General features: G+C 43.8%; 1 protein-coding gene across 1 annotated transcript in view; it reads right to left on the minus strand.

The window, feature by feature from the left end:
• LOC118420106 overlaps positions 1 to 11,598 on the minus strand; it is a 19,960-nt gene that overhangs the window by 4,236 nt on the left and 4,126 nt on the right. Inside the window, exons 6-14 of the mRNA XM_035826808.1 lie at positions 11,385 to 11,573; positions 10,225 to 11,319; positions 9,999 to 10,169; positions 9,584 to 9,715; positions 8,931 to 9,023; positions 8,520 to 8,597; positions 8,143 to 8,272; positions 7,765 to 7,888; positions 7,470 to 7,569 (exon numbers count right to left, since the gene is read on the minus strand). Of these exons, the coding sequence (XP_035682701.1) occupies positions 7,470 to 7,569; positions 7,765 to 7,888; positions 8,143 to 8,272; positions 8,520 to 8,597; positions 8,931 to 9,023; positions 9,584 to 9,715; positions 9,999 to 10,169; positions 10,225 to 11,319; positions 11,385 to 11,573 (2,112 nt within the window). The remainder of the gene's footprint in view (positions 1 to 7,469; positions 7,570 to 7,764; positions 7,889 to 8,142; positions 8,273 to 8,519; positions 8,598 to 8,930; positions 9,024 to 9,583; positions 9,716 to 9,998; positions 10,170 to 10,224; positions 11,320 to 11,384; positions 11,574 to 11,598) is intronic.

Raw genomic sequence — 11,598 nt, forward strand, 5'->3', positions numbered from 1 at the left:
CAATGAGAGAATCCAAAAGTCTGAAAATGAAAAGTGCCAGGTCATTCGGAATTGAAAAAAATGCAATCACTCAGATTCTGTTTAGTTTAGTTTACTATTCTTTACCTATACTAATGTACAGAGGTATTCAGAAAACATCCCCATGCCATTTAGAAAATTGAGACAACTGATCACTTTATCAATAATTTATGGACTATCCAACTGTCTTATACCCAAAATTGTTTCAGTTCAGTTCTCATCCCCCAGCATAGTGAAGTAAATTTGACACTGTTGTTGCAACACAGTGTGTCTCTTCCAAGCACTCACATGGGTGATTACTGAGATCCAAGATGATCAAAGATATCGTTTAGTATTGAGGGTAAAGCATTGAAAATTTGTTTCTGTGGCAAGATGACATTATTGGCATTGTTCCCCTGAACCTGTTGAGGGCAATTGACTGGCATCTGTATTGAGTAGAATAGGAGAAAGTTGGTACCAAGGAACCTCACAGAAAGCTGAAAGGCTTTCCTGTGCCATCTTCAAGTAGATGGAAGCAATGCACAATATCCCTTCAAAACGTCTAGTTTCATGCATGGATTGTTTTGCCTGGTGGTGGGGTACTGGTCGTAAGCAGTTGTTAAAAGCGCACACATTAATTGGGTAACAGTAAGATTCCTTTCGTGTTTCTTGTGTATATATTATAACTAACAAAGCCAAACGTACAAAAAAAGAACCAAAGGAAGTACCATGTACTGCTCTTACAACTTGGAAAATAAGTTGATTTCAAAGAGAGCATAAAATTATGTGTCTCCTAGTTCTGTGACTCTATGAAACAAGAGTACAAGATAGGTTAACGCATGCATGTGTGAACAGCAAAAACCTAATCCAGCCGTACAGCTGCGGCACTCACACTCACAGTCATGTCTTTGCATGAAACACAGGGCCAGGTCCTGTGATCGTGCTTTTGAGGTCGGAAGAATCAATCACAATGTATTTTCTCTCAACTAAATCTCCTGTACTTTGTACTTGTCCAGATACTACTTAAGTTCATGCAGTGCATGGTTCTAATTTAAGCTTGGTGACACTTTGAACTGATTTTATGTTTAGAATTTTGTCAATCCCAGAACTTGTGGGGGCTTTTATCAAGTAACTTTCCCGCATTGATTAAAGATGAGTCATTTCCATCCAATTTTTGTGTTGAAAATAGGACATGGGCTTGGAGGCTCTTTGCATACTAGTCAAATAGAGCAAATGATCTCACTTTCCTCGGACACTTTATACATTAAATAGAGACCTTCCGACTCGGAGAAACTTTGCTGCAGTATTGGTATACCAAGATAGCCGTGAGTGGAGGGCACTCCCCTGGGGTGATGATGTCCCATGAATATAGCCCTATAAAGTTAACTTTGTACTTCATAAATCATAGGGTACAGTAGATTCACAACATGGGAAGGAGATAGCTATCCCCCATAAACCGGATATGACTGCGACTTGAAGAGCAGTAATTCCTACCTGGCCTGATGAACTATACTCTACTCTACTCTACTCTATATATAGTATACTCTATATATAGTGTTGCCAAAATGTGTACAAACACTGACTCAGAGACTGAGCCAGATCCTTACATCTGCTTGGAGTTTAAGCAAAGGGCTTATACATGCAGGGTAGCCAGTGGGGACGTCTCACCCAGAGGTCAAGCAAGTAATGTCCAATCTGTGTTTGTGTTGAGTCTGTAAGTAAACATTCCAATGTCCTGTTCACATGGATGAGACTAATGAGATCAGCCATGCATTTATCAAATTTTAGGTTATTGTCATAGGCCTTACAATGTTTCCAATGAGAAAAAAAGTAGAATCTTATACATGATTGTACAAACTGTATAGTCTGCTGAAATTTTGACGAAAGGAGATACTACTTGACCTCTTACCCTTGAAACAGACAGACAGTTTCCCTTGTGGTTTGTACATGTTCACTATGAACTGAATGACTAACACTGTACAGATTTCCTTTGCACTCCTTTCACTGAGGACAAGTCATTAACTTTTGAAGGAATGCAATGAAAAGCCATAGGATGAAACTTTTCTTTACCCATCACAAAACATACAAGGTGAAAATGAATAAATCACACATTACTGCAATTACGTACAGGTGCATAACAATTTAAAAATAATCAAGCTTGTAGATCCACCAAGTCTTGGAAATGGTAAGGCCCACACCAATTTAACTTGTTGGTTCTTGCACTTTTTCAGAAAAAAATGTGCAGTGACAGGGCACTAAAAAATGGCAATAAGTCTGGGGATATAAGAATAATCAGTTTTCTATTTAAAAAAAACATTACCCATTGTACTGTAGCTGTGCCTGTTTGTTTCGATTTATCAAAAGTACAGTGACTGTACATTACTTCTTGATTGAAAAATATTAACTGTAATTATCGATGTACCCATATTGTAAGGACCTTTAAGATTAAAACAAACAAACAACTGCATTTAAGTCAATTTACCGTCCTGAAAATAGTTGTTGAACGGCTTCATAGTAATTTAATCATATGGCGAAGATTTGCTGAATGGAAGGTGTGGTAAATTTTTTTCATTTTTGGAAAAATAGCAGCAGGCTGTCCAAAAAAATAATCAAATTTGTGTGGTCTAAAGAACCAAGACATAAAATTGCTGTGGCTTAAAAAATGGTGAAAAAAGGATAAAAGTTTAGCTAATTTGTAAGTTCACAAATTAAGAGTTTTGTGCACATCCACAAGTTTTGGTTACTAATTATCATTGCAGAGGTCCAGATAGACATTTGATAATTTCTTTATATCTTAGACAAATCTGATCTTGAGTCAGGCTACCTTTCCTATGTCTTAATCCAAGACCTGCAAAAGGCATTAGCCACTACACCACTCTGGCAGGCAGAAAGGCCCTAAAGGCAGAAAATCAGGCACAGACTGAGACCAGTGTTAATGACATCTGGGCCAGTCTGACATGACAGGTTCCCTCTTGCAGGGGTATGTTGTTTTGGAATTTCAGACAGACCTGTAGGACCTTAATTTTATCATGTATGACTCTACTCTTCCCTTACCTCCAAGTAAAAAAAGTTCAATGCTGTGACCCAGAAAACTTATTTTCTCATGCAGAGCCTGACAGGTTATATTATACTAGTAGACGTTTATTCAAGGTATCCATGCTAGATCAATATTTAATTTCTAAAAAAATATCTAACGTTACTTAGTACAGTACAGGGCAAGATGTAACATACAGGTAGTAAAAAATATAGACCGTTATGATGCTACAAAGAAACAAGTGTCTATTATGGGCAAGTTATTTTTACACATTCACACTTCGTGCATATTAGAAATGCCATAATGTTGCATTGAATAGCTTGCACAAAGCCAAAATGGTGACCTTCATAGAGATCTACATCGAGAGACAGGTGCAAAGCTTGCTTTTCTACAATGTACAAATCTAGTCTCTGACCAGATATGTCTAGTAACCCTGATGGGACACCAGACCTGTTGAGGCTTTGGCTGGGTCTGGGATTAACCATTACATGCCTGTCAGTCAACTGCTACTGGCCATGTTGTCTCAGGACCAGTGCATGTTGCAAGTATCAAACTATAGCTGGCCTGTTACTGACCTGAGTCAGGGAAGGATGTGTAATTCATAATCTTTGAACTTTCTAGTCTCCATTGGGTAGGCCTGACACAAATCTTGATGTCAGGGAGGAACTACAGGTAAACAAGAGAGACTCTAGTTTTGGGAAAGATGGAACTGGTTCCTACTTTGCCTTTTTGTCCTGCTTGAGAGCTTCTGGTTGGTGTTCAATGTTTTAGAAGAACTACGTTTAATCTAGAGCCTTAACACCAGTTAGGACACAGCAGCCAGTATTCAATCTAAGTCCTGTGTAGTTCTCCATCAATCTAGGAGAAGAGCCTGGGCTGGACAGAAGGCTTCTGGCCTATCTGTGGGGCTAACTGTGTGTAGCATATCAATTATCCACACACCACATGCAAGGGGCCAAACATGTGCTCCTTTGACACTGTGCTTCTTTTTCAACATCTTGTATACTAGCAAGTTGTATAATTTTTCTTATGTTGAATGCAAAGCACCTCTTCATAACAGACCAATCCATATAAAGTAGAACTTAAAACATAAACAATTCTCCTTGCATGGAGGAGCTTAGAAGTGGAGTACCATGACATGGTCTGACAGGTCACCTGATTCTTTCTATAAATGTTCTTGAAGGGGCCTTTCACCCTGGCTGCTGATTTCACCCTCCCAGCCTTCTTTCCCAGATAAATCTCCACTGTTAGCATTCTGTATAGTAGACTCCATGCTACAGGCAAAATAGGACTGTCATGTGGGTACATTGTATGTGTATTCCAGGCAGTCTGCTCATACAGAAACTAGGCAAGGCATGGCCCCTCTCCCTACAACAACACAGCACTCCTGTTGTACAGTATCTAGGCCACCCCCTTTGGGACACTGGTCCCTCTAACCATCCTGCCCTAGACAAAAGTCTCTACTGGTAGTAGGCTTTATTTACTGAAGAACGGGCTATAAAAATACAAACTTACTATGTAATCTTCACTAAGTTTTATTAGAAATTCTACCCCAGCCAAAAAAGATATGAAAGTATAAATGACTGTATGTATATAAATTACATATATATATGTATAGAACTGCACACATGTACCCCATGTGATGTTGACTGTTTTCCCAATTACATGGTACATTTGTTAGGACCTACTAATAGGCTAAGATGTCAAACAGAAACTAGAAGGCCTGGTCACATAACTGATAGCTACATGTATGGGCGGGTTAACTGGTCGTGGATAATCAGCTATAAAGCCAAGGAGGTGTAGCCATGTTTAAAGGGTGGAAGACACCAAGAAAATACATTCAACATTTTCTTATTATCTGTACCAAGAATAGTACCATTTGATGAACAGCACAACAAATAGAAACCCTTCTGATTTTATTGCACATCAAACCATAAGAACCACACTTCTAGCTTTCCAGTCATCACACCAGGTAATCCAGGACAATTAGATTGAAAGTTTGACTTTTAAAGCTAGAAGACTAGTCGTTCTTATGGTTTGATGTGCAATAAAATCAGAAGGGTTTCTATTTGATGATGATGATTGTGCTGTTCATCAAATGGTACTATTCTTGACCTCTTGTGATGTCACAATGAACATGGCAGAAAGTACAGAACATGGTACAAAGGCTTGGGAAAAATGTTACCTGATAAGCAAACAGTGTTTTAAATTATCATGATTGCCCGCCCGGTCACCTTGTATAAAATCATCAACAACATCATTTCTGTACCTCACACGACCATCATCCTGGTGGCCCAATACTCCCGCCACACCAATCGCTCTGAAACATTGCAGGCCATTGCATGCAGGAACAACTAGTACAGGCTCTCATTCTTCCCTCTGACCATCAGAGAGTGGAATGGACTTGAAGCTGGTGTGGCGGAGGCGAGGTCTCTCTCCCAGTTCAAAACTGAGCTGGGGAGGACCCTGCTGCATTGTGCCACCCCGGCCCCACACGTCTTGTATATAAAAAAAAGTATGTAAACTCACTTGTCCTGTCCTTCGCACACACAAAATTAGTTGTTTTCATTTTCCTGAGCGTTTTTCCTTTATTTTCCCTTGTCTATTTGTACCGTGCACTTGTGTTGTAACTAACTCATGAATGCGCAATCTGCCAATAATCTCTGTAAAGAGGCTAGGCAGTACAGAAGAAGATTACATGCAATTTAAAGATATCACAATGTTTGCTTTATTTGCTTTACAAAAAAAGTTCTTCCCGAGCCACAGTGCAAAGTTCCAAACCAAAAGAAAATGGCAGAAGCTTTCCTTTCCAGACAGGAAACAGGATACTGTATATGATCCACTTCTTCATTAAATTTGTTGCCAACTGACTGTCTTCACTGATATCCATAGTGATGATTAAAGAGAAAAACCATATGATTGCATGTCTATTGACTATTTTTTATATCATCTTTGGATGGCCTAAAAATACCGTTGCTGGAGATCGCCCGACTAAGACCCTTTACATTACGCTTTTCGCGTCAGCGGTGAAATTTCCCGCTGTTGGGACGCCGCTATCGGGACGTTTTTATACACACCGCCCGGAAATCTGACAAGACACCCGCGGCGCACGGTGGAATGTAAATTTTGGTGAAAGTCTACCCGTAAAGATCGCAGTTATTTGCACGTTGTTACACTGAACAAACTTTAATTTTGTTGTTTGCGTTCCGCTTCCAAATGATTGAAAATTCAAATACGTGACTTGCATAAGAAATACAAGTCCCTGACTACGTTCTTACGCTGACACTTCCGTTCGTATAGTACGTAGTTCGGGTTGATTTTTGGGTTGATAGATCTATTCATTCTATATCAGAAAATAACTATCGGGAGACTGTTTCTTATCACTGTATTTTTACCCAGTGTTATGAACATGATCGCTGATGCAAATTTCCTCCAATGTTTTGCAAATCTGTATCCACCATTTTCTCGCGGCATATGCTAATAAGCGTGCGCTTTATGCTAATCGCCTAAATTCTGACTCCCGCTAACGCGACCCCGACGCGTTCTCTTTATACGCAGTTTGAAGTTGTCGGGGACTCCCGCTGAGCCTACGGGCGTACGCTTCGGAGTGGACGGGAGAAAATTTGAAGATAGCGAGACTACGATAACGAGAACTCTCTTCTCACGGGACTCCCGCTCTCGCAGTCCCGCTCTCGCCAGTCCCGCTTACGCGAAAACCATAATGTAAAGTGGACCTAACTGTTGTCAGTCTAAAACAGGGTTAGTGTAAATCTACTCTCTAACACCATGTAATAACTGCGGCATTGCATATTATTTCATATTTTGTACTTTGATGTAGAATTCTGCAAATGGATTGCAGAATTCTGCAAATGGCTTGCAGAATTCTGTATGTTGTTTGCAGAATTCTGAACTTTGACTGCAGAATTCTGCAAGTAATTCGCAGAATTCTGCATGTTGTTTGCAGAATTCTGCAAATGGTTTGCAGAATTCTGCAGTCAAAGTGCAGAATTCTGCAGTCAAAGTGCAGAATTCTGCAGAATTGACGTAGTCCCGAGGGACCTGCCGATGTTATCTACGTAATTGTCATCATGTACTATGTCATATTCTAGAATGCTAAATTTCAATCTCGAAGTATGTCATAATAATCAATGTTTTCCGGATTTAGAGTGTTTTTCCGGATTAATAGTGTCGCCTGTTAATGCTAAAACCACTACAGTTACCAGTCGTTACTAAGAAATGAAATGCTAAAACCACTACAGTTACCAGTCGTTACTAAGCAATAAAAATGCTAAAACCACTGCAGTTACCAGTCGTTACTAAGAAATGAAATGCTAATACCACTGCAGTTGCCAGTCGTTACTAAACAATGAAAGTGCTAAAACCACTGCAGTTGCCAGTCGTTACTAAGCAATGAAAATGCTAAAACCACTACAGTTACCAGTTTCCGCCTGACGATGAGGAAACCCACGGCAACAACGCTGACTTCAGCCAGGAACCCGGTCAGCAGAGCTGCTATCCCCATGTCCGCTCCGCGTATACTGAGGGGGGGTGGGGGTGGTGGGTTGGTTAGATGGGGAAACATTGAATGTCAGTTGATCAGATGTGACAAAATGTAGGTAAAAATTATAAAACGTGCGCGGATTTGAGATCCCTTTGCCATGGGGAGACAGTCGTAAAGATATAGTCCAGTCATTGTGAAAACATTCTGGAATATCTCAGAAACGAGTATTCACCTGAGCTTAGGGAGGACCAGCAGAGCCGTTACCAAGGCAACGGTGCGGAAGATGGCGCTGGGAGTCAGGATCCAGGTCCGCTTCTGGACCATCAGCCAGCTGGTCAGGTACGCCCGGATCGACACTGAGGGGCAAAGGTCAGAGGTCAGGTAAGCACGGATCGACACTGGCGGACAAAGGTTAGAGGTCAGGTACGCCCAGAACGACACTGGGGGGCAAAGGTTAGGTGAACTAGGAGAACAAAGGTCAGATGTCAGATACGCCTGGATCGACACTGGGAACAAAGAGCAGAATGAGGTCACTCACGCACACACACTCACACATGCACGCATACTCACGCGCGCACACACACACACACACATACACGCACAGACCTACCAGGAACAGCCACAAAAGTGAAGATCTGCAGCGGCTTGCGGCAGAGCCTGGCGATGTCGGCGCTGGTCTCGATCCAGCCGGTCATGATGGCGAAGGTGATGCCGGGAACGTAGAACAGAACTAAGGACACCTGGGGAGAAAACAGAATCTAAGGGAAGGTCGTACCTCAGTCCGCATCGTGTCAAGTTCAGTGAATGATCGAGTAGCAACATCTTTTATATATCCCAGGCATTTCTTCCATCTTAACCTTTTTTCTACTTACGTAATAAGTTGGTGTAGCCTAGAGGAATTTTCTCAGGCTTCTCTCCACTATAATAACCGGTACCACGTGACGAAAGAAACCACGAGTCTAACAGGAAGAATTGACAGCTACGCACCGTCAGGGTCAGCAGCAGGCAGATGCAGGAAAACTTCCACAGGGTGCGCCACGGGACGACTCTCCGGCCCTGGCCGCTCTGGGGAGGGGATCGGAGGGGTTTAAACAGTTCACGCGTTATACACCACTCTGTTGGCCACGTAGTTCCGCAGATCGTATACAAACGAAGTACTGATTTTCAAGAAATTTCAATGGTATTTCCAATTAAAGATGTAGACGGAAACGACTCTTGTCTAGTCCCCAGAGGTGCGGAGTAAGCTCGGCATGTGTCGCTGTCGTGGAGTACTAAAAACAGTTGGTCCTTATTTCAAAATTCACATCTACTTGACGAAGTTTGAACGGTTTAAGGGGGTACAACCACATAGAAGCATTGACTAAAGATCAAAAGATAAAACTGAAATAAAGAACTGACTTTTCTGAACGCTGGCGCCAGAGATTTCATCTCGTTGAGCCAGGCGTAGGGCAGGTGGCCGATGGGATAGGTCACCGTCAGCACGGCCACAGCCTGGGGAGACAGGGAAGGCGGGAACAAAGTTTACATATCAGTCTGGGTAAGGTTAACCAATATATGTAAGTCATGCTTGCAACATTAATAACATGATGCAAAAAATATAGCAGAGTATAAAACGTATTCTAGCACTTCAGTCTCTTCTTGGATAGGGAATGGGAGCTAGATTAGGTTTTCATACCGGGCTTGTCAAAATAGACATGACTTTCTAATTTGTTTCTGCGTCACTTCCGCCTGATCCTTATAAGGTACTCACCTCCACTGCGTCACTTCCGCCCAGTTCCTTATAAGGTACTCATCTCCACTGCGTCACTTCCGCCCAGTTCCTTATAAGGTACTCACCTCCACTGCGTCACTTCCGCCCAGTTCCTTATAAGGTACTCACCTCCACTGCGTCACTTCCGCCCAGTTCCTTATAAGGTACTCATCTCCACTGCGTCACTTCCGCCCAGATCCTTATAAGGTACTCACCTCCACTGCGTCACTTCCGCCCAGTTCCTTATAAGGTACTCACCTCCACTGCGTCACTTCCGCCCAGTTCCTTATAAGGTACTCACCTCCACTGCGTCACTTCCACCCAGTTCCCGCGCGACCAGCAGGTTGATGATTGGCCGGCTGATTCTGTTGACGGCCGTGACGAGGGCGAGCGGCCACCAGAACTTCAGCGCGCGCACAACCGTGAAGCTGTCCTGCAGAAAGAAATCCTTGTCTAAAACTTCCCTAAAGATTACAGGTATCTTTTAACACCACAAAGAAAAATTGGTAAGAATCCAGTAGTCTTTATAATCTTGCAAAGCAAAGTAATCTAATACGCTTTTACACACTCAAAGATTGCATCACGTGTCATGACAAAGAGTTGCGTGCCTTGTCTGGCTTATCAGCAAATGGTTGTGACTGTCGGATTACGTCATCAGCCAATGACAGGGCCTGTTGGATTACTTCATCAGCCAATGGCAGGTGCTGAAATTTTACCTTGTCAGCCAATGGCCGTGCGTGTCTGATTTTCGGCCCGACCTTGTAGAGAAAGCCGGCCACGATGAGAGCGAGTCTGACGGCCATGGCGGCGTACAGGGCCAGGATGGGGATCAGTAACGGGTCGGTGGTCTGCAGGGCCGTCTCCATCAGGGCTAGGGACACCGCTACCTGCAGGCACAACAACATACAACATATAACACATAACCACTGTAACTACATCTACATCTACATACAACACATAACCGCTGTAACTACAGGCGTACAGGGCCAGGATGGGGATCAGCAGCGGGTCGGTGGTCTGCAGGGCCGTCTCCATCAGGGCTAGGGACACCGCTACCTGTAAACACACCAACACATAACCACTGTAACTACAGGCGTACAGGGCCACGGACACGGCTACCTGCACCAGACATATAACATAACCACTGTAACTACAGCCGTACAGGGCCACGGACACGGCTACCTGCACCAGACATATAACATAACCACTGTAACTACAGGCGTACAGGGCCACGGACACGGCTACCTGCACCAGACATATAACATAACCACTGTAACTACAGGCGTACAGGGCCAGGGACACCGCTACCTGCACCAGACATATAACATAGCCACTGTAACTACAGGCGTACAGGGCGAGGATGGGGATCAGCAGCGGGTCAGAGGTCTGCAGGGCGGTTTCCATCAGGGCCAGTGACACCGCTACCTGCAGGCACAACAACACATAACCACTGTAACTACAGGCGTACAGTTCCAGGGACACCACTACCTGCACCAGACATATAACATAACCACTGTAACTACAGGCGTACAGGGCGAGGATGGGGATCAGCAGCGGGTCAGAGGTCTGCAGGGCGGTTTCCATCAGGGCCAGTGACACCGCTACCTGCAGGCACAACAACACATAACCACTGTAACTACAGGCGTACAGTTCCAGGGACACCACTACCTGCACCAGACATATAACATAACCACTGTAACTACAGGCGTACAGGGCGAGGATGGGGATCAGCAGCGGGTCAGAGGTCTGCAGGGCGGTTTCCATCAGGGCCAGTGACACCGCTACCTGCAGGCACAACAACACATAACCACTGTAACTACAGGCGTACAGGGCCACGGACACGGCTACCTGCACCAGACATATAACATAACCACTGTAACTACAGGCGTACAGGGCCACGGACACCGCTACCTGCACCAGACATATAACATAACCACTGTAACTACAGGCGTACAGGGCCACGGACACCGCTACCTGCACCAGACATATAACATAACCACTGTAACTACAGGCGTACAGGGCCACGGACACCGCTACCTGCACCAGACATATAACACATAACCACTGTAACTACAGGCGTACAGGGCCAGGGACACCGCTACCTGCACCAGACATATAACATAACCACTGTAACTACAGGCGTACAGGGCCACGGACACCGCTACCTGCACCAGACATATAACATAACCACTGTAACTACAGGCGTACAGCGCCACGGACACCGCTACCTGCACCAGACATATAACATAACCACTGTAACTACAGGCGTACAGCGCCACGGACACCGCTACCTGCACCAGACATATAACATAACCA

This window comes from Branchiostoma floridae, chromosome 7 (genome assembly GCF_000003815.2).
Source record: "Branchiostoma floridae strain S238N-H82 chromosome 7, Bfl_VNyyK, whole genome shotgun sequence".
Taxonomy (NCBI): domain Eukaryota; kingdom Metazoa; phylum Chordata; class Leptocardii; order Amphioxiformes; family Branchiostomatidae; genus Branchiostoma; species Branchiostoma floridae.